Genomic DNA, 22,997 nt, shown 5'->3' on the forward strand with positions numbered 1-22,997 from the left:
ACAAAAAAAAATACAACAGGTGGCACTAGTTTCTTCTAATTTTAAAAAGTTCGGTTTCTTTCTGGACAGAGGATGTAGTTAAAAGTTGGTTGGATGTAGTTCAGTTTCTTGAATGCTGAGGAGGCTATTGATGTGATGTGTTTATGCCAGGAGAGACTGGAAGTAAACGTTAGTCCAAGAAGAGAGATCTTATCTTGTCTAATGATTTGTGTGCAACTAAAAGGTAAGGGTAGGTGAGATGGGATTGAGATCTTTTGTGAAAGAAAAAGGCAAGACTATTTTGGTAGCATTGAACATGACAAGGTTATCTTCGCTCTAACGAAGGATAGTATGAAATTCAATATATAAAGCACTGGTTGTAGATAATAGATGATCCTGTAGTCTGGGATGTATTGCATGGTTTGTCAATGGAATGCCATCTCCTAACATGACTCGCAGAGAATGACTAGAGAGAAAGCTGGTTACCCAATTACAGAGGGTGAAAAGGGAACCAAAGGATGGCAATTTGTCAAGTAGACCATGATGCCACACGTTTGAAGGCTTTTGGAAATGTCAGGGACAACAGCACAAGTTTCTCCGAACCTTTCCATGGCATGTAAATTCCACTTAGTGACTACATTTTTCATTCAAGAAGCTTTCTTTTTGTTTTCCTTCTTCTAAACAATCTCTACTTTCTCTGCATGGTGCTACAAAGTTCCTTGTGGTTGTCACCTTTCCTATTTCAGATAAACTGGAGGTTCTGTGGATAAAAGAGTATGAGAACTCTTACATCATAAATAAGAAATTCGACTTAGTATAACATGGAACTGACAGAATCTTCTGGTCTAAAACACACTTATTCCATCAATGCTGCTTAAAATTCTAATGTTTATTTAATAAGGAGAGAGTATATAAATAAGAGTATATAAAAGTAATAAATAAATAAAAAAGTTTTTTCAGAACTTTTTTATTTATTTATTTTTTTTATTTATTATAAAGGCCAATGATGTGAGAACAGACAAAATACTTTAATACCTGTACTGAGGTTGAAAGTGGCTCATCATAGGCCACGGTACATGTCCTGTAAAGAGAGTGTGCTGTGCAATATAGGATAATAGGACAATGTGTATGAAAACAAGAATACAATTTCTTGTTCAATATAATATACTTTCCGATCATGCAAAGAAATCTGCTAAGACAATTCAAATGTATCACTTTTTTACACCACTCTGTATAAATATTGTCAAAATTATATGCAACATTCTAAAAATCATGTGAAATTTGATCATTTCCTTAATGATTAATATGGAATATATCTGAATTATTGTAAAATGTTTAATTAATCTTGAACGATATGATCAATTAAATGTAGGAATGTTTGCATGTGTTAACATGCAAGAATATACATACCTGGGGTGTTAAAGAGTCGTGCATTCAAACAGTCATATCGAAGACTCTGTTTGCAATTATAGGATCTATTCACTAATTGTACTATTTGTTCCATATCAGCATTATATAAAATATCTTGGATAAAACTGCCTGGTTTATTAAATCCCTTAACTTCCGTAGGTCGCTCATTCTTGTGGTGCAGTCTTGTTATTGCTGGGCTTGCATCTAATAGAATAAAGTTATATTAAACACTGTTTTTTTTCTCCTTTTTTTAACATTCATACATAATAGTATAAAGGTACAACCAACTATCACTATAGTAAACTCACAGGAACTAAAGAAATAGTTTGTTGCAGCAAATAGTTTGGTTGAGCAAATTTCATTCAGAATAGATGCTATGGGAACTTAAGGTGGGACTCTTTTTTTGGTAGTTTATTAATGACTGAATTCACTATAGTGGTGTTCGAAATGAGTGTGCACTGTATGCATATCTTTATTCAATTTAATTATCTGTTCTAACAAACACTTGAGAAGAGTTTGCTTTACTCTAATGTTATGATATGAAAGATGGTTTGAAGAGGAAACAATTTAGTGTTGTTTCCTCTTGTCAATTCTAGTCACTGACAACAAGAATTTTTATCAAGAATTTTTTCTGCTGATTTTTGGCAAGTAATTTTGACTCAAAGAAGAAGAAACTTGCACTTTTAATCCCACATCTAGCAAAAATCGAATGCAAAACATAAGAATAACACAGCCTCAATGACAAGATTTAGTGATCAGCTGTTTACTGATTTCTAAAAAGTTAGGACATAGAGATGAAATAAGCCATAACCACAGTAAAGATATTTTACTAAAAATATACTATGAACATTTGGCATTTTTAATAAAATATACTTACTGTAGTTACATGTTTTCTTTATTTCAAAGAATTTCCCAGTTCTCTTTCTCTCTCTCTTTTTCATCCTTCAAGCCAATCCCAAAATCTAAAAGGCTAAGATTTCCTCCTACTCTTTTTGAGGTAGGAAGAATATTTTCACTTGAATAGAGAGTAAATTATGCTCAATTATATTCTTGAGAAAATTAAGTCACTTCACATCGCCTTACCCTAGCATTCAATAATAGCACACTTCCTTTCAGATGTGTATATACTGCTATGCTATGCTGGAAGGGTCACTACATAGACCTGCTTCAACCTTGGAAGTCTCATCAGTGGATAAGTAATTTCCAAGATGTAAGTAACAAAATGGTGCATTGCCACATTTTATAAATACTCTGATAAGAGTTATAGCAAGTAGCCTGAGACAAATTTGAGATTTAGTGTATGCTTTAAAGCTATAGAAATCAATACCCACTTTGCTTCACAAGATTTCTCTCAGGAATGGAAGATACTAAGTATATATCCATTCCATATATTCAAAACAACTCAAGGGTGAGAGAAGTTAAAAAGAAATTCAACCTGCACTAAACACATAAACCACAAATGGACAGGTGTGTGTGTGTGGGGGGGGGGGGGAAGTAAAGGCATTCTTCTCAAGATAAATAAGATAGATTCCATGACTGCAATGATGGCTACACTTTAGAAGTTTGAGATGCTGATGGAACTGATGACCTGCCTACCACAAAGTGTAGCAAACCTAATTTCAATCAAGTCCAGTCACCAAATCTGTATCTTCACAACAAGAAGACATGTTGGTAAGCCCAAATATATTCAGCCAATAATTACCAACATTTCTTCTTTTTGAGGATACAGATTTAAAATGATTATTTTACAGAGTAATCAGTCTGTAAATAATCATTTCACAATATACAGCCTCTCCCTGTCAAGTCAACTCTGTCTTCCCATGCAGCAGCTGTTTCTACAAAACAGCTCTGGTAAACCTAGCAAGCATTAGGCTGCAAAAGCCTACCTTCATTGTTAGAGGATATGCCAACTAGACTCATTAGATTTCATATTACCTTCATTGCCCAATGAAAAACCACCACCTGGCTTCGTGGCAGCCTGAAGCAGCAAATGCAATGTTTTGTTTCCAGAGCAGTTTCTGTTTCCCCCCCTTCTCCATGCAGCATGAATGCTACTCTTCAAGAGCATGCCAAACATACCTTCAGACTCAAAACCTCCTCTACTTCAACGAAGCATCAATGGTGCCACAGGCTGCTGCCAAATACTACATGGGACTGAATTTGTCAATAACGAGTCAGCAAGTTTCCTTTTCAAACTGGCACAAACTTTACTGCTATGCACTCTGACTTTTGATGGAATCTACATAGGCGTATGTGGCATGCACTGTCGAGACTACATTATGGCATGGAGACTAGTCTCTCTCTCACTCACCACATGCCTCATTCTTTCCTTCCATTCAATGTTAAATAAACCAATAATGAATTATAAACGTTTACAGTGATACTGTGACTAAATTAAATCTCGCTCAAAACCAATCCCAACAAAAATACCAAGCACAATATACAAACTGCCACAAAAAAACTCCCTTTCACATCTACTTCATCAATATCACTTAGTTATCCAGACCAGACTTACTCTTGTAAGAAACACAAACTGCAGGTACATCAACCACTACTGATGTCCAAATTACACACTTCACAAATTCTTTTGTGATAAGGGTTGCATCTATGCCTTGGCAAGATCTAATATCACTTCATATTGCTTTCCAGAGAATGGCTAATTTAGAATCTTCTGTTTTTTATTTCCTCTTACTCCAAGTTTCCTTGCACTATTTAGTAATATTTGTCTGATGCATTTACCAGTCTCCAAACTCCAAAAACCACTCTGACCAACAAAGCTCAACCAAAAGCTTCCAAACAGCTGGACAGGTTGACTCCATCTGGCTCCCTTTTCCAATACCACTAACCAAGCTGTTTGAGAAGCAAAAGTCTTTGATATATGCAGTGATCTAACAAAAATCATACATCTAACTCCCTGAATTCCTGATAATACTATTCACTCTTCCAATACTATTGATCTCTTTTTAACTATTTCTCCTTTCAGTCACCACTAGTGGACATGTAGAAATGTGGTGTCACTCTTGGCATTTCCAGAGCTTTAAATTATCAATATAGCATCAAAATCTACTAAGCAAAGTGCTATCATTTGGTCTACCTGCCACCATCTGTAACTTGGTCAACTTTCTCAGTCACTTCCAACTTCATCACCAATGTAGGAGGGCTTCAGGGCTCTGGTCTATCAACTATCCTCTTCCTACTACACATAAATGACCTACTCTCAATCACCACCAATGCTATTCACAGCTCTGCCAATGATGGTACTCTCCATTCATCCTATTCCTTCAAACAATTATCCCAGGTCTCAAGAATTAAAGCAATTTCCATACCATCCTTCAATGGAATGAGGACAGTCTGATCATCTTCAACGCCACCAAAAAGCAGTATTGTCAACGGAAAATTTCTCTTGGAAAAGGAATTTCATCTCACCTATCCTCAGTAATACATTGATTCTTATTTTTTTGAAGTGTTTCATTCTTTCTTGAATAATGTTTGTATAGTTGAGTCCATAGTTTACCTGTACAAGCTTTAGCATTATGAAAATTGGAGTGGAGGAAATCAGCATTTAAAGAAAGAAAATCAAAAAGTTCAAGATAGCTACTAGCATAAGGAGAGCAATAGAGACAGCATATGAATTTGAGAGAATGAGACAGATTTTCAGTCAGATGATGATAAAAAAAAAAAACATTCTAAATTTGTAACTCTTTAACTTGGAATACTAGAGGAAACATATGCTGCACAAGTATCACCTTTGATAGGTAGAGTCAAAGAGAATTGTGAACAAGTTAAGTAATGACAGAAAGAGCTGAGATCTGAATTTCATGGGAAATGTAGATGTGATTTTGTTGATTGCAGCTGGCAAAATGTTCTGGCTATTGAAAAGCTTAGAAATGGGGGAAAGAGTATTGTAAAAGGAATCCAAGATAAGGACTGAAGATAAGGATATTCTAGATGTCTGGAGATTAATTTGAAAGACTTAAATGAAACAAGAACTAACAGAACAGTCACAGAAAATTTTGAAGTGAAATGAAAACAGGAGTACATATCAACACATTGAGATAGAAAAAAAAAAAAGCCTTCAAAAATTTGAAATGTGAAAAGGCAGCTGGAGTAGATTATATTCAACTATATTCAGAATTGCTCAAATATGGAGGTATATAAGTTTTGCAATAGTTATACTGAATAATTCAGAGCCTGGTCAGAAGGTCAAATTCCAGATCATAGGAGTAGAGTTCTACTAATTCCCATGTGTATAAAAAAAGGGAATAAATTTGAATGTGAGAATTAAAGAAGAATTTCTCTAATTAAAATAAAAAGCCAAAAGGCTAGTTTTCTGGCAAGGAATTTCTCTATTAAGTGTTCCAGGTAAGATTTATATAAGAATATATGAAAAGAGGTTTAGAATGAATGCAGAAAGAGAAACTTGGAGAACAAACTAGATTCAGGCCAAATAGAAGTTGTCAGGATCAGATTTTCATTTCATGACTAGTTGAGAATTCATGGGAGTATGACAAGGATCTGTACTGAAGTTTTATATCTCTGGAAAAGGCATACAACAAGGTGCTCAGACAAGAGCTTTTCAAAATACTGCAGTTATATGGAGAAAATGGAACATTATACAGGGCAAACCATAGTCTTCATTTAAGTTATAAATCAGCAGTTAGAATTGAAGGAAATACTGGAAGATGGATTGATGTAAAATCAGGTATAAAACATGGATGCACACACATTATGAAAGAAAGTGGAATTAAACCTGATATTACAATTGGGGATGTCAAGCTTAGATCTTTGCTTCATGCAGGTGATGATGTACTCCTAAACACATCCAGTGCAAGTCTATATGATCCTCTAACTAAATTGAATAACAGCTGCAACAAATTTGGTTTGAAAATCTGCAATAAAAAGACCAAAACTATAAAACAAAAACTTCAGCTGCATTCTAAATGGATAGCCTATAGAACAAGTAAAGATTTTCAGTGAAGATGGCAAAATAAATTTGAAAATGAGTAACAGAAGCAGCAAAGTTGGTATAGTGGGGAGCCAACTGAACAAATGGAATAAGAGAGAAATTAGCCAAAACTCTGAAGTAGCAGTATACAAGGTTGTGTTCAAACAACTTTTAAGTTATGGATTTGAGAAATGGGTTAGAAATAAAATACCTGATGAAAGATTAGAGACCACATATATGAGAGTTTTAGAAAAATGAGGGACCTGAACAGATGGCATCATAGTAAATATGAAGACATTAGGAAGGAATTTAACAATGCATTCAAGAATGTGTGAGCAAGACTAATCTAAGATGGCATGGTCACTTAAATAGAATGGAAAAGATTAGCAAAACAGGTGTTTGATGTCAAGATGGCAAGAAAAACACCCAGAGGAATACCAAAGTCCAGGTAGATTGATTCAGTCAGACGTGTGTTTAGAAGAATGAAATGTTAGCTGTGACAATATTCGAGATTGTTGCTAGGAGATTAATAATAATGTAAATTTAATCATGTAGTGCTGTTATAATAGCCTGACCATGTTTTGAGGAATCATATTAGCAAATTGATGAGTTAAGTCACCTGTCCTTGAAGATATTAATGTTCACAACTCCAATTAACTTTTCTTTTTTGTGATCCAGTATAAACAGATGGCAAAGATTTGCCCTGTCATGGACAAATATTTGTCTATATTATCACAGATCTCATAGAAATTGTTCACAAACCTACCAGAATAGCAGTCAACTTTCACCACTCAAACACTACTTTCTTTTTTGGGAAATGTGTAATCATATTAAGTATACTATGGATGTTGCTTATCATGTAGACAATTCAGATGCAATCAAATGTTAATTTTTTTATTGCATGAGAGGACACTCACACAGTCATCCACATTCACATGTTGTTTGGCATTATAAGATTGCCAAGTGGGATAAATCCTTGTGATTTCTATTTCACATTATTTTGATTACCGATTTCAATATTTTGACTGGAAACAGTATTAATGAAACAATTTTTATTGGTATGGAAACATTCATTCCCCATTAATTTTCATCCCTTATCTTAAGTCTTGGTTCTTCAAGAAGCAAGAAAAGGCTATACAAAAATACTTACTTTCTTTTTTTATGCTAACGGTTGAAACAATTGCAAATTATGAATTCATCCAGAGCTCTTGCTCTACAAAATACCACGCCTACTGTTTCCTACATCAACAATCTTCGCCAGTTGACTGCAAATCCAATCCAGTTTTGATGACGACCATACACTGTATTACAAATCAACAAAATATCCAGAATATCTTCCATGATTCTGCTATATATACTCTTGTATCTTGAACCAGCACAGAGATATCACTGTCAACAACAGCACAGTCAACAAGACATTTGTGTTCATCTTTATTTTGGAACATGGTGTTAGTGATGATTAGCATGTGTTCTGAACAGAAATCCAGCAGATATTTACCATTATCACTAAAAAAGAAATTTTCACATTTGATGGCCATAGATGATGTATGATCAACGGACATCAAATGTGAAAATGTTACACTCCCAAAACCCATACATCACCGGGTTTTGGAGTGACGTCTTCTGCTAGAAGAAGTGGCAGGGTTGCAGATGCCCTTTCCATACAGAGTTAATAGGACAGTCATAAACATCCATGCCCATGGCAGGATTTGAACCTGCAGCCTCTTGGCTGGAGAGCAGATATGCTAACCACTCAGCCAACCAGGTTGGCCCCATTATTTAGCTATGTATTTTTCTCCACATTTTCCCAAAAATGTTTCTATTCATTTGGCATTCCTTTCCTACTCTGTTATTTAGATCACCAACAAGAACTAGCTTTTAATTTTTGTTAGCTACCTTCTTTCATGACTCAAAATAGTCTTGTTTTAGTAATGTTAGTTACACCCAGGTGGTACTTCTAGTTCTGCCAGTTCCCATGATAATGCCTATCTTCAATCATGCTGATAATGAATGTGAGTATTTGTGTAAGCATCTGACTTTTCTCTGGTTTGCTGCTGGAGTGTTGCCTAACTGAACAAGGAGCAATGCTCCAGCTGGTGAGATATTAAAAGTTATTATTATATATGAAATATATATTAATAAGAATTTTTTTAAGTCAGTTTAAAAAAAAATAAAGAGACAGTTACATGGAAATTCACACGTAACAGGAAAAGGATCCAGAGGTCCACTGCCATCAATATCGATATATATATCTGTATTTCTTGTCACTGGATTATTCATCTTGTAAGCTTCACATGAAAGAGGACTACGAGCTGAAATAAAGAGCAGAAAAATACATGAAAAACAAAAATCTTTTAGAAATGAAAACAACTTGTATCCTAAGTCAATTGCTGATTTCACCAACAATAAATGAATAACTTACATGAACTGATAGTTACAACCATCACATGCAAAGGAACACCAAGGATACACTTTAATGATGAAGCACTCTTGATGTTGAATAGAAGTGAGCACTTCAAAATATGCCAATGAAGTTCTTCAATCAAAATAGTCTAAGACAAGTTCTTACATAACAGGGGCTATGGCTAGAGGCATAGCTCCTGTTAAAGAACAGTAACATGTAGAATACTGTATGTCAGGTGGAAATCAGTGGTTGCTAATAATATTTGTACTGAAATAAAACTCCCTTTTGGTGAATAGGGGATTCCAATAAGATTTCAAGCATGTGGTTCAGCAGAGTTGGAGAAATATGCTGCATAGGAAAGGGAGAAAGACTCCTATAGATGGTGGTCATCTGGATGACAAATGTGTTTCATAACATTATTACCAAGTTACAATAAATTACGTCACTGTAAAATGAATTAAGATGTATATTCTCTTTTTCCTTTGTATGTAATGTGGTTCTACTTGTGCTTTCAAGTTACACATTAACTACGGATGATAATACTGCTAATTACCATAAATGATATGAGCACAGAACAACGCTGAATTATCACAAAAGAAATAAATATCTTAAAAAAAAATATTTGCATCCTGATTTTACCCATGGAAGCACTTATGGAAAGTGCTTCCATGAGTAAAATCATGAAAGCACTTTCCATAAGTATGCAATTTCACCAAGGAGTACCACCACTACAAGTACTACTACTGTAAATAAAAAGTACATGAACAAAAGATTTCAGCAGTGGAATCACCAGTTCATGCTACAAACTCTTGCTTGATACTGTGAACTTGTATGGAACATATTATTCAAGTGAATTTCCATTAGAACAGAAATTATGCTATTGAGATTTGGTTAGGAGTGCTTTGTTGTTTCTTTCTGTAGTATGTTGTCACAAGTGAATTTGCAATAATGGTACCTGTACGGTGAATTAAATTTATTATACATCCAACAAGGACCAGCATGAGCTCTGGATATCTGGAAAACATATTCAATAAAGTGTAAAAAAAATCACTAAAGTTAGAAAAAAATCAGTAAAAATCATTTCCCTCTGTTAAAACAATAGTTATTTAGTGTAAATCTGTCATTAAACCAAGACTATACTTAGGCTGCAAGTCAGCAGTTAGAACTCAAGGAGAGAAAAATGGTCAATATAAAATAAAGTTTAAGACATATGCAAATACAAACTCCATTGTTATTCATTGAACTCCCAAGTTCAGCTATTTATATACAATTTTTAGTGACGATAGCAAATTAAATAGGGAAATAAATAATGGAATAAGCAAAGCAGATGTGGTGGATTCACAGATGAATAAATACTTATGGAATAAGAGGAAAATTAGCAAAAATACTTAACCAGCAGTATAGAAAACAGTGAAATGACTGACTGTGAAATGTTTAGGCCAATTGGTTAGGCATCTTCAGTAAAAAGATGATGATCCTGATGGGAGACTAATTATAGGAATATAGAATGAAGGCAAGAGATAGTGTACAGGAACAAAGAGAGTGAGTTATTTGAATATCTTAAGAAACTAGAGGTTTTAGAGTGTTGGATTTGGTGATAACTTCATAAGATGTAGTTGTTAATAAAGTATTAACACGCAACAGGTTGGTGATAGCGGTCATGAGGTACTTGTTTGGGAAGTGATGAAACAAGAAAGGTTAATGCCAAAAAAGGATATATGCAGAAGTATAAGGTGGATGATTATGGGAAGCTCTGTAGTCAACTAATATCAATACGTTGGATAAATGAGCTGTGAAGAAAAGATGCTCACAGTGCAAGAATTCATAAGGCAGTAACTGACAAAAGCAACTTAAATATAATTGCATACTAAGGGTTAGGTGAGTAAACAGAGTAGAAGTGAAATGGATGAACAGTGAAATCAAGCAAGCTGTACTTGTCCTAATCCATATTCATCACTTGTCCTAATCGTGGATTAGGACAAGTGATGAACATGGTAAATAAAGAAAAGATGCACTGAGAGAAAATTTAGAGAAATAGATGGATTTAACATGAAAAGAATACAACTTAACAGAGTATAAAAAAACAAAAAACAACAAAACAGAAGACTCATAAAAAAATACCAAAACAGGCCACAAAGGAACCTAATACTGTGAAAGAAAGAAAGATGATAAAAACACACACACAAGAGAAGTATAAAGGTCAACTGAAAAATAAACTGCAGGGAAATCAAAAAGCTTCAAAAACTGAAGGAATGGGTTGCATGTAAAAAAAAGAATACTGTAACAGTATCAGGGACGATAAAGGTGACATGAAAACTGAAGATAAGGATATTGTCAATGTCTGGATGGATTACACTGAAAGTTAAAGGAAAAAAAGCAGTGACAGATAGTACATACCAATACTTTAGATAGAAAAAGCTATCAAAAATCTGATATGTGGAAAGGCAGCTGGAGTGGATGGTATTTCACCAGAAATGCTCAAATATGGGATAGAAAAGTTTTGCAGCGGCTACACTGCATAATTCAAAGGGCCTGATCAAATTCCAGAGGAATATCTTCATTAAGTGTTCCAGGCATACTTGAGATGAGGCAAAGAAATACTGTAGAAGAGAAACTTAGAGAAGAACAAGCTGGGTTAAGGCCAAACAGAGGTTGTCAAGATGAGATTTTCAATTTACAACAAATAGTTGAGAGAGATTATGGGAATATAACAATGACGTGTACTTGAGTTTTGTAGAACTAAAAAAGGCATGCAGAGAAAAAAGCTATTCAAAATGTTACAATTATGACAAATGTAGAACATTATTCAGGGCAATACAGAGCTACATTTAAGTTGTAAAGTCAGCAGTTAGACTGAAGGAAATGCAGGAAGATGGTTTGATGTAGGATCAGGTCAGACAAGGGTGCACATTATTTCTATTGTTATTCGTCTATATGTTCTGATAGGTTTCACGGTATAAAAAGAACACAGATGGTTAAGAAAATAACTATTTATTAACTTAAAAGCTAATATTTCGCTGGTAATATATCCAGCATCTTCAGAGCACACAACACAAAGTTTGTTACAAAGGCAAGACAACTACAATCCGGTGTAACAGTGGGGACAGTACAAGTGATTGCAGCATGCAACACAAGACTAAAGTCCTAATATGGCGCCATCTAGGTTAAAAAAAAAAAAATTCAAAGTTTTGAAATAGTAGTCCAAATGATAAAAAATAAAAGTAATAAATATTAATTTGGTCTTAGGATGACTGTCTCCCAAATCTTTGGTAGATTTATACAGCCATACTTGTTAAGGTTTGGGGTATGTTTTAAGGCTTCTGTTGATTCCAGGAACAACCTCTCTGACTTGTAGAAGCTTCTGTGCATTACTTTTGTTTCTTTCCAATTGATCCTATGTGCAGGGGTATCCAGAGCATGGTCTGCCAGACCCGACTTACCATAGCAAAAGTGTCGGATATATTTTTTGTGTTCACTGAGGCGGATGTCCACATTTCTTCCTGTCTGTCCGTAGTAGGCTTGATGGCAAGAACAGGGCACTTCATAGACACCGGGATGTGATAAAGGAGTGCATTTGTCCTTAGGTGAACGGATGAGAGTTGCTAATTTTTTATAAGGTTTAAATACTGTGCATAATTGGTGTTTGTTAAGCACCCTAGATATCTTTTCAGATGTGCCTTTAATGTATGGGATGGTGATTATTTTGTTGTAGTCTTCTGTGGTAGATAGAGGGGATTTATGGGTAGCATTTAGTATGTTATCTATTTTACGGGGATTATAACCATTGTTTAAGAAGGTTTGACGTAGGTGAGAAAGTTCAGCAGTGAGAGCAATGTCATTGGAACAGATTGCTCTAGCTCTATGGGTTAGTGTTTATAAGATACCATATTGTTGAGAAGGGTTATGGTGTGATTGACACACTGATCACACGTCTTCCAGAAGGTTCCTTATCATTTTCTGTTTACAGAAAACCCATACATACAGGGAGATACTTACACAAAAAACCTCTTTAACATTAATCTTATAACAACCACTTATCAATTTGTGCATCTCTAACATATCACCCCTCTTCCTCCTAAACACTAGACTTTGCAAATTGCACTGTCTCAACATTTCTTCATATTCAACATTCCAGAGATCAGAAATTTTGGTAAAATCACCTCTGGACCATCTCCAACATCTCTTCATCCATTTGAAAACTAGGTGACCAAATCTGTTCACAATAGTCTATATGTGGCCTAATCAAAGCCTTACACAATGAAATCAGAATCTATTTCTGCAGTCAGCATCACTGCCAGAATTCGTTGTGTTGTCCTCACAATTTTGGCAATATGTCCTCTAAATTTTAGATCCTTATCCACCATACCCCAAGATCTCTTATTTCCTCCACCTTCAACAACGTATCCCCCATCAAGAGAAAATTCTACATCCAATCTTTGTTTTCTAATTTTAAAACCTTACATTTCACAACACAACTGGCAACTCCCCACTCGCATGCCCATTCACTGAGTGTATTCAAGTCTTCTTGTAAGGCCATAATATCTGCTCTACTCCTCACAGTTCATCCCAACTTCGCATCATATGCAAACAACTGTATATCTCCATTCAAATCTTCCCCAATATCATTAATATACAGGTTAAACAGCAGACTCCTGAAACACACTACTAGTGACTACATCCCTAGTACTAGTGACTAGAGATATTTCTCCCCATACATAACTTGTTGATACCTATCAGACAGCCAATATTCAAGCAATGGTTTTTCAACTATTTGTCATAAAGTGAAAATCTGCTCCTGACGAACTATTTGGCCCGAATCCAGCTTGTTCTTCTGACATTTTCTCTTCCACAAATTTTCTCAGCCTCTTTTCAAGTATGTTTGCATAAATCTTACCTGGAATACATAGAGAAATTTCTCTGAAATTTTCACATTCAGCTTTATTCCCTTTCTTTTTTTTTTATAGATGGGAACTATGAGAGCTCTACTCTAATCATGTGGAATTCGCCCTTCTGACCTAGCACTTTGAATTATGCAGTGTAAGCAACGCAAAACTTTTTGTGTTGCCTACACTGCATACTGTGTACCTCCAATACTTTAGCATTTCTGGTTTAATATCATCTACTCCAGCTGCCTTTCCACATTTCAAGTTTTATGGCTTCTTCTGTCTCAAGTACTGATAAGCTCTCCTATTTGCATTTTCACTGAAAAATTTCTGCTATGGTTCAGTTACTGCTTGTTTCATTTAATAGCCTTTCAAAGTAATTACTTCAGATATCTAGGATATCTATTCTTCAGTTTTCATATCACCTTTTCATCTTTGATTCCTTTAAGAGTAATAAAATATTAAAAATATTAAAAGTAACATTAGTAATAATAGGTAAACTCACGTATATGACAAACAGCTCCTGTGTATCTGGTTCTACTACAGTCACATGAGAATTCCTCCCAGTTTTGCTTGCAAAAACCACCATGTTCACAAGGATTAGGATTGCACCTTAAGGTAAAAAAAAAAAAAAAGATGATTAATTAAATGATCAGATTCAACCCAAAACAATCAATTCTCTCACAGATGCTGAAAACTAACCTGTCCACCATTTGGCAGGCATCAAAAACTACATCTTTAGTATACCTCTCAGCAGGAAGTGAAAGAACATGGATATATCTACCTTCTATGTAAATAAATCGCATACATCCAATAAATCCTCTTGAGCCATAAACACCACCTTGGGAGAAAAAAAAATGTATCAACAATATTTCTAATTATGAACAATATTTTATTTTATTTTTTTTTGCACAAATTTCTTGGAAATTTAACTTGTTTTCATACTTTTTTTTAAATAAAAAAAGTTAATGCTAATATGAAAAACTATTGTTCATATCTTGCACACTAATTGACTAGACACCAACAAACATGATAATCACATTACCATATTCATTTATTCAGTGGTAAAAACCTAAATGATGTATGGCAATATCCCATCAGGAGTGACCTTACTGATAAAAGAAATTAGTTTGTTTTTTTTTAAAGTCAAAGATTAAGACAAAAATGTTAAAGATAAAAAAGTTTTTAAAATGTACAATAAAACTAAATGGCCCACATGCAGCAGCACTAATGCACTCAACTGCAACATGAAATGTATTTCAACTTTTTGTATGTGGAGCTGTTATAACAAAAAAATAATGCAATAAAACAGTTTAAGTTCCACATATTTAACTAAGTGAAGATGCAAAGATCTCCACACTAGCAATCAGAACTGCAAGATTATTGGACTATGCATATTCTGAGTTGCAGGAATTAGTAAAAAGACTGGTTGCTTTCTTCATGAAAGGTAAGCAGGGGAGACACAATCTGAACACTGCCTTGTTTAACACTTAATACTTTAACCCATTTCTGAAAATCACAGCAGTTATTGCAATGGTCATTCTTTGCAGAAAGTTCTTATACTGCATTAGGTAATATATTCATAGATGATAAGAAACATTCATGGTAGCATCCACATTTCACCTAGTGAAAGTAAACAAAAGTTTGGAAAAAAATAAAAATTATCACATGTATCATGGAGATAGATGTATATCAGTTTTGGTATACACCAAGCAACATATGCAATTTACTTTGAGTAGATTATAGGTAGTTGCCAACTGAGCCATAGGACTAGATAGATTTCTAAATGTCATGAAAAATGAGGATTTCTGTTGAGGCTATTGTCTGAATAACGACAATAAATTACTGTTGAGATAAATCATTAAACTATAGCTTAATTCTTTTTAGTGGTTGGCTGTAGACATGCTCAGTCCTCATATATTTCACTTTTACAAATTACTCAACTTCTTCCCGTCTAACAAGTTTGGCTACACGAACAGCACATCTGGACATGCATAATTTTATGCCATAAGATGTATCAGATCATTTTTGTTAAACTAGTTCATAAACTTTAAAAATTTTTAAGAACTCAAAGGATACTGTTCCTTTTCAGAACTGGATGTCTGCAAAATTTACTATTCATGTAGCAAAGGTTTCTACATCAGATGAGAAGTGATGAATTCAGAAGAAACAGCAGTCCACACTGATAAAAAAAAAAAAAAATCAAAATTCACCGCTTGCCACTGCAGATAACATGAAATGGATTGCTCCATACTTCTATGTCCTTTTTCACAACAACTTCTTACTTCAAGGAGTATAGAAAATGGTTCACTCACATAACAGCTTGAAGAGAAACTGAGGATTCACATGACAGGACGTCTCGAAAAATCTAGGCTCAATGAATCTTATACAATTTTGGAAAATAGCTGACCAAAGTCATTTGAAACAAACTGTATATATGTAAAACTTGAGTCGTATTAACTGCTCTTAGATCTGAAATATTTTTTGCAACTGAATGATACATAACTTATTCTGTTTAATGATTTTAGATATTTTTGCATTTTCCTTTTCTAGTTTTTGATATACAGTCAGTCCTTGACTTATAAATGCCACTTACAACCACTCATCTTTATGATGGCCATCCTAACATGTTCACCAAATACCACTCACTCCTGCTCCTGGAACCCATGGACCAGGTCATTGTTGCCTTCAAGGCATTTATATAAGAAATACTTGTGCTCAGGTTATCACTGCTACTGAGGGCCAGAAAACCTATAGCCTGTTAGAAGGAATACTGTGTAATATCTTGCACTGTACAAGGAATATAGATGCAGTATGAAGTGAGGTGACAGCAAAAGTATGAATGGTATTATTCGGAAGAAGTTGCTTAAAATGCATGTTCATACATTCATGGGATTTGACAAAGACTTCAACTACACCAATGAGAAGATAGTGCTGCTGGCTAAAGAGTTGGAGGTTGACAATGAAGAAGCACAGTAGTTAGTAGAAGCCGTAGAAGAAAAGCTCTCTAATGAAGTCCTTTTAAATTTGAATTACTCAACAGTGTAAATATAATAGGAAATTTGGAAGAGGAGGACGAGGCTTACCTCCTTCGACTATGATCATACAATATGCAAAAGCTCTGGCAGAAAACGGGACATTCATTAGATAGTCAACACTGTTTCCCATTGTCAATATGGGCAAAGAGTTACAAATTATTCATACAAAATTACATATTAAATACTTGTCTATATTAGTGTCCTAAACACATCAGTTCACACTTCACGCACACAAAACAAATTAAACTCGGAAAACAAAAAAAAAGCAACTTATGACAAATGACAATGTTCAATTGGATTGGTTGACACAATAACCAATCACAGCCACTGATTTATGGATGCTCTCAGCACATATCCTGCCTCATCTTCTGGGTGGTTTAAAATTACTGGGATGGTAAGAACCTGCTGTGCCATCTGTACATCCGTTTTGTGACCACACACACCTGTGCTATTAATGCGAATGTGATGCAATGTTTACGCATTGGAAAGGGAACAGGAATAAGTGCAAAAATACAATATCAGTGATAATGTTATTCCGTGTGTGTGAACTGAACACATAGCACACCCTGGATATACGGTGGGATCCAGAAAAGTCGCCCCCAGCATTTCGTCCCCTGTAGATAATGAGTGGGCTACAAAAATGTAAATAATACACCTAATTTTTTAATAATTCTAATTTATTTTGTTTTAATAGAATGCACATTATTATTATTTAAAACTCAAAGTTGTATGCAATGTAATATCAATTACATTGCATACAAATCGTAATGTAATATTAATTACATTACAATTTTGAAAATCTTGGACTACTGTTTTGATTCTAGCGAAATTGCAGCATACTTCTTGTTTTTTTGATTGCCTGAATTACCAGCAATTACTGCGTAGTAATTTTGAAATTGTGCAGCCCTTGTTTCTTTAAAGAATCAATGAATCGGTAAATATTTGGGAATAAAGTAGCACAAGTTTATTAAAATCCCTGTGCCATCTCCTCCACAGCTTTGTTGGTACGTTGCTGATCATTCAGTGTTCATGTAAACATTCCACAATTCAATGGCAAAAATGGGTAATTGCCAGCCTCTCCGTTGTCTTCTTCCAATATATGCACCTTTAATGTAGTTTGCAATCACCATAGCTTCAATGGGGAAGTCATCAGCTTCAACTAAATCTTCAAATGCTTGAATAACGTTAGCAGGAGGAATAAATGCCAATGCCGGAATCATTCGGATCCAACGAGCAAATTCATGGTCGTGTTCGTATTGGGCTTTTAAACCTTCATTCTATACCTTTCGCCAAATGCTTTGGGGGGGGAAAAAAAACAAAAAAAAACGGTATTTACAATACCAGGAAATTCTTGTTGGAAGGCTTGCATGGCACTTTATTCGAAATCTCTCATAAGTTGCTGGGGTTGGAGACCCAGTTGTAGATTTTTAACTTCTTGAAGCAACTTGACATATGTGGCACAAGTTTTGTTTGGCAGAAGCGCATAGACCACTGGAATAACTGCATTGAATTGAACCACATGAATTGTATAAAGCTGCTGGAAATGCGCGGGTACTGTGCTAAAATTTGCATCAGAAAACCACTCCTGGTTACAAGCCAATAACTGAAGATTGTTACTAGTGGAAAAAATAAGCATGCGACCCTGGAGCAGTTCGTCCTGAGAATCATATATCAAAAACTGTTGTACATTGCCATCGATAATAATTTCTTGATAATTTTGTGGAATTACTAGGTCCTGGAGATTGCTCAGTAAAGCAGGAGTACCATTGTTGCATCGAACATGATGAATGGTTTGTTTAAGTGAATCCTTTTTAGGAAGTAATGCCGTGACATTGGCATGAGCCTCTGCAATTACTGATGCGACAATTTGCTGTGGCCATTCGTTTGTGGTTGTTGCATGTTGCCGTATTTGACCAATCAATTGCAATGCATCCTGTGACACTCAGCTTGTTCATGCAATGCACCGCCGATAACGAGGCAGCAAAAACAGCAAACGTGCACTGTCCACTGCCCCCCCCCCCCCATGTCCATCACTAACCACGTGACTATTCCCCTCGTGGTTGAGTATGTATTTTTTCCATTGTGAAAGGATTAACAGTTCCAGTTAATACTTTCACGATGTTTAGTTACGACTTTCACAACTGGGCCTTCCAAACCCTCTGTCCAAACACGCCTTTTGCAGGTGGAACGTTTTTCACAAACCCAGATTCCATGTTATTCATCTACAGTTCTCTTTGAAAACACATAAATGTAGTTCTCATCATTTACCAATTTTCTTTTGCCTCTTATTGACAGAACACTTTTTGCCATTGTACACACAGGATTAATCAATCAAGATGCAAAAATAATATGTAGATATTGCACTGCCTGCGACGCTCAGCTTGTTCACGCAATGCACTGCCAATAATGAGGCAGCGAAAACAGCAAACGTGCACTGTCCACTGTTTTCCCCCCCATGTCCGTCACTAACCACGTGACTATCGCCCTCATGGTTGAGTATGTATTCTTTCCATTGTGAAAGGATTAACAGTTCCAGTTAATACTTTCACAATGGAAAGAGAACCCTGAAGACATACAAAAAGGGAGAAATTAGTTTAAAAGCTATGACAATTTGTACATGAATACAATTTTTAAAAATTTGTTCAGAAAAGTTAGAGTTATCGGAAGTTCACTTCGAGTAATCGACAGAGTTTAACATTGAATCTCCACTAAAGGGGCTGGGACTTAACAAAAATTCGAGTTATCGAGAGTTGACTGTATTTACATTTTTGTAACCTACTTATTATCTACAGGGGGTGAAATGCGAGGAGTGACTTTTCCGTAAACCATATAATGTACACCCCTGATATATATGTCTCCATCTACTTTTGGTAGCAATGCAACCTGATGTATTTTGCTGCAAGCTCTATCGCACACAACTCAGCTGTACAGTTGTTATACTCTAGTGGGATTTGTGCAGATATGGAAAGATGGAATATGATCCCACTGGGTCCTGTGATTTTGAACCATCTGAGTAGACAGGCACAAAATCAGTAAACTCCATTATATGAGCTTCAGAGAGCTGCTGATAGACAACAGGAGGGGTGGAAAATTTATATACCCTGCTGAAAGAAAAGCTACATGCTGGTTGGTATGAATACCACAGTGGAAGTGTGATTAGTGGCATCTGGGCCATGTTGTCTACTGCAATCTCTAAGGCTTGTAAGTGTTTTACAAATCAAAGGGTTTTATAGCAGTCTGTCAAGTGCTGTAGAGATACTTCCATCTTGGGAGAAAAACAACTGGCCTTGTGGGGTGGTCTAGCAGAGAATTTATTTTTGTTGTGCACAACAGAGACAGCTGTTGACTGAAGTGACAAATACGGTTTATTTGCCTCGTTGTACAGACTAGGAATAGGTGACATTCACAATGCTTCAGTTACAGGATTGAACACCACAGGAGAGAACAAGAAGGTTAGCCCTGTTAACGAGGTTACTGTACACATGGAGGAGGTTAACGAAATCAATTAACTGCCAAAATAGTGAAGTTGAAGCAGATCATCAGAGACGATGACAACAGAGAGACATCAGAAAGCAAGGAAACAACTAAGTCAGGAAATAACGGAAATCAGGTAAGTGATGTTGTTAGTAAAAAGAAAAAAGTTATTTGGTATGGTGACTCAATAATAAAACATGCTACAGATGAGAGTTATAATAATGAGCTTTCTTGGAGCAAAAATTAAAAATAACGCAAGCAATTCAAACACAGAAAAGTAAATTAAATCATAGTTGCGGTAGGTACAAACAATTTAACTGGAGATAAGTTCAGTATGAGAGAGGACATGAAAGGGTTGTTGGAAGAGGCAAGAGTCAAGAGTGAGAAAGTAAAAATCGCTAGTATTTTACCACACTATGATAAAAATGAATTAAGAAGAAGGGATATGATGGCAAACGATTCCATGTGTAGGCTGTGTAGAAGGAATGGATGTGAGTTTTTGGATGTGTGTGTGGAGTGAGTTTAAGGGAAGACTGGATTTGTATAAGAGGGACGGTCTACACCTAAATGTGTTTGGTATCAGAAGTGTGGAAAACTTAATAACTGGTATGAGACCTAACACAGAGAATCAGAATGTGAGTGTAAGTGAGACAACGTTATATAACTGTGTTAATGAGATGAATGGGCTTTGTCATGGAAATGTCGACCGTGAATGCAACATTGGCTCAATTTTAACCTCTTCACTAGAAAGATGTGATGTGTGTGGGATGTATGTATTCCCGAATGAGGCTGGAGTTTAGATGGAAGTGATAGTGGTGGGAGAATGTGCAGAAAGTGTAAGCAAAGTGAGGAATTGAAGTATGTGTCAGGTCGTGAGATAGTTATGGTTGAAGAAAGCCAGAATGTGAGTGAAAATAGTGGCTTGATAGGGAACTGCGATGTTGTACAAGATGGCAATGAGAGCGGTGATCAAAGAGAGAGTGAAAGCAACTATACAGAGAGAGAAAATGGTTTAAATGATGAAAAAAATGAGGAATTATTTGTAGGGAGTGAGATCGCTAGGTTGCACGCAGTGATACAAAATGCGCAGCGGCAATTAGAGCGCCTGCAAAACTCTTTCCAGAGTGCCTCGGCTAACAAAAATAAACAAGTGTTTGAAAGGAAAAATAAGTGTAAGAGTGGAAGAGTTTCTGAAATGAAGGAAAGAGTGTTGTATGGCGACTCATTATTAAGAGGAGTGAATAGATGGGAGTTTAACTAAATCGTACTTACCGGGCACGAAGTTTAAGGATGTAAGTGAGAGTATTAGATCGCAAAAACAGAGGGTGAAAGAACTGATAGTTTTGGTGGGTATGAATGAATTGAAAGGAGATAAATTTTTTATGAGAGAGGACTTAAAAGTATTGTTAAAGGTAGTGAAAAAAAAGAGTGACAGAGTTAGGATGGCAAGTCTGTTGCCGCAGTATGACAGAGAGGAGTTTAGAAGGAGGTCCATAATCACAAATGACTTTATGCGCAAGTTATGCAGACAGTGTGGTGTGGAATTTGTGGACGTGTGGAATGGGTTTGATGGGCGAAAGGACTTATACAAGATGGATGGCCTGCATTTGAATGGATTTGGTGTGCGGAGACTGGAAAAAGTGTTGCTGAATGAAGTGAAAATGGATGTGCAGAACCAGGAAAACTAGAACTACCAAGGAAGGGGGGGGAGTGGATATGCTGACATCAGTGAGACAGTTGAGTGTAAGAATGTATATAATGTACCCGAGTCAATACTAAGAACAAGAAATCGGAATGGGATAGTTAGAATAACGCATCAAGATAGAGGTGGGACAAAAGGACCTCTGCATTTCATGTATACTAATGCCAGAAGTATTAGGAACAAGAAGGAAGAATTTTTGGCCTTGATTGGCTCTTCCTGCCCACAGATTATTGGCATTAGTGAAACATGGCTGACAGAAGATGATATAGTTAGTGGGATAGAATGTGTAGGTTATAGTGTGTTTAGGAGGGACAGAGAGAATAAAATGGGGGGGGGAGTGATATTGATGACAGCTGATGAACTGCAGCCAAGGGGGAATTGAAGTTGTATCGCAGGATAGTGAAAAGAGCTTATTTGAGGGTATTTGGTGTAAGATTGAGACTGGCAGAACAAATTATACAGTTGGGTGTTGCTATAGAGGTGATGAAATAGATGGTGGAGATAGTATGCATAAACAAATTGATGAAATGAGTAGAAGGAGGGTAATTATTATGGGGGATTTCAACTATGGTAACACTGATTGGAAGGAGAAGAGGATACATGTGAAGAAGGAAATGGATTTTATTCAATTATTAAGGGATAACTATCTGAGACAGCATGTAATTGAAAATACTAAGGGTGTGAGAGTGCTTGACCTGGTAATAGCATCTGAGAATTTGACTGTAATGAATATGACCATGTTGCCACCTATTGGTGAGAGTGACCGCATAAGGTCTTGACCTGGGAGGTGGCTAAAGGTGTGGAATTTTCGATTAAGACGGTATATGTGGAATTATCGTGCTGGCAAGTATGACAAGCTTAGATTGCTTGGATCAGTGCCATGGCATGTACAACTGCAAGGGCTGGATGTCAATGGAGCATGGGAAGTGGTCAAGAAGCATTTACAGGAGGTTATGGCTGATTGCATACCTAGGGTCCGAATAGTAAAACAAGTAGGGGTTAAATGGATGAATAACACCATTAAGCTTGAGCTGCAAAAAAAGAAACAACTGTGGAGGGAATTTAAAGAAAGAGGTGACCTGCAGGCACATGAACGGTATAAAGTGCAGGCCAGAAGGGTAATGAGTGTGGTAAAAAAGCAACAGTGAATTATGAAAAGAAA

General features: G+C 35.9%; 1 protein-coding gene across 2 annotated transcripts in view; it reads right to left on the reverse strand.

Moving 5' to 3' along the window:
- Nucleotides 1–22,997, reverse strand: part of Nrx-IV (neurexin-4) — a 491,733-nt gene that overhangs the window by 221,541 nt on the left and 247,195 nt on the right. For both annotated transcript variants that reach the window (XM_090412013.1, XM_090412014.1), the window contains exons 11-14: nucleotides 14,324–14,462; nucleotides 14,127–14,233; nucleotides 8,521–8,646; nucleotides 1,390–1,593 (exon numbers count right to left, since the gene is read on the reverse strand). In XM_090412013.1, coding sequence (XP_090268139.1) covers nucleotides 1,390–1,593; nucleotides 8,521–8,646; nucleotides 14,127–14,233; nucleotides 14,324–14,462 — 576 coding nt within the window. The remainder of the gene's footprint in view (nucleotides 1–1,389; nucleotides 1,594–8,520; nucleotides 8,647–14,126; nucleotides 14,234–14,323; nucleotides 14,463–22,997) is intronic.

Source organism: Typopeltis vanoorti, chromosome 22, assembly GCF_054136105.1.
Source record: "Typopeltis vanoorti isolate ZY-2024b chromosome 22, IOZ_Tvanoo_1.0, whole genome shotgun sequence".
NCBI classification, from domain to species: Eukaryota; Metazoa; Arthropoda; class Arachnida; order Uropygi; family Thelyphonidae; genus Typopeltis; species Typopeltis vanoorti.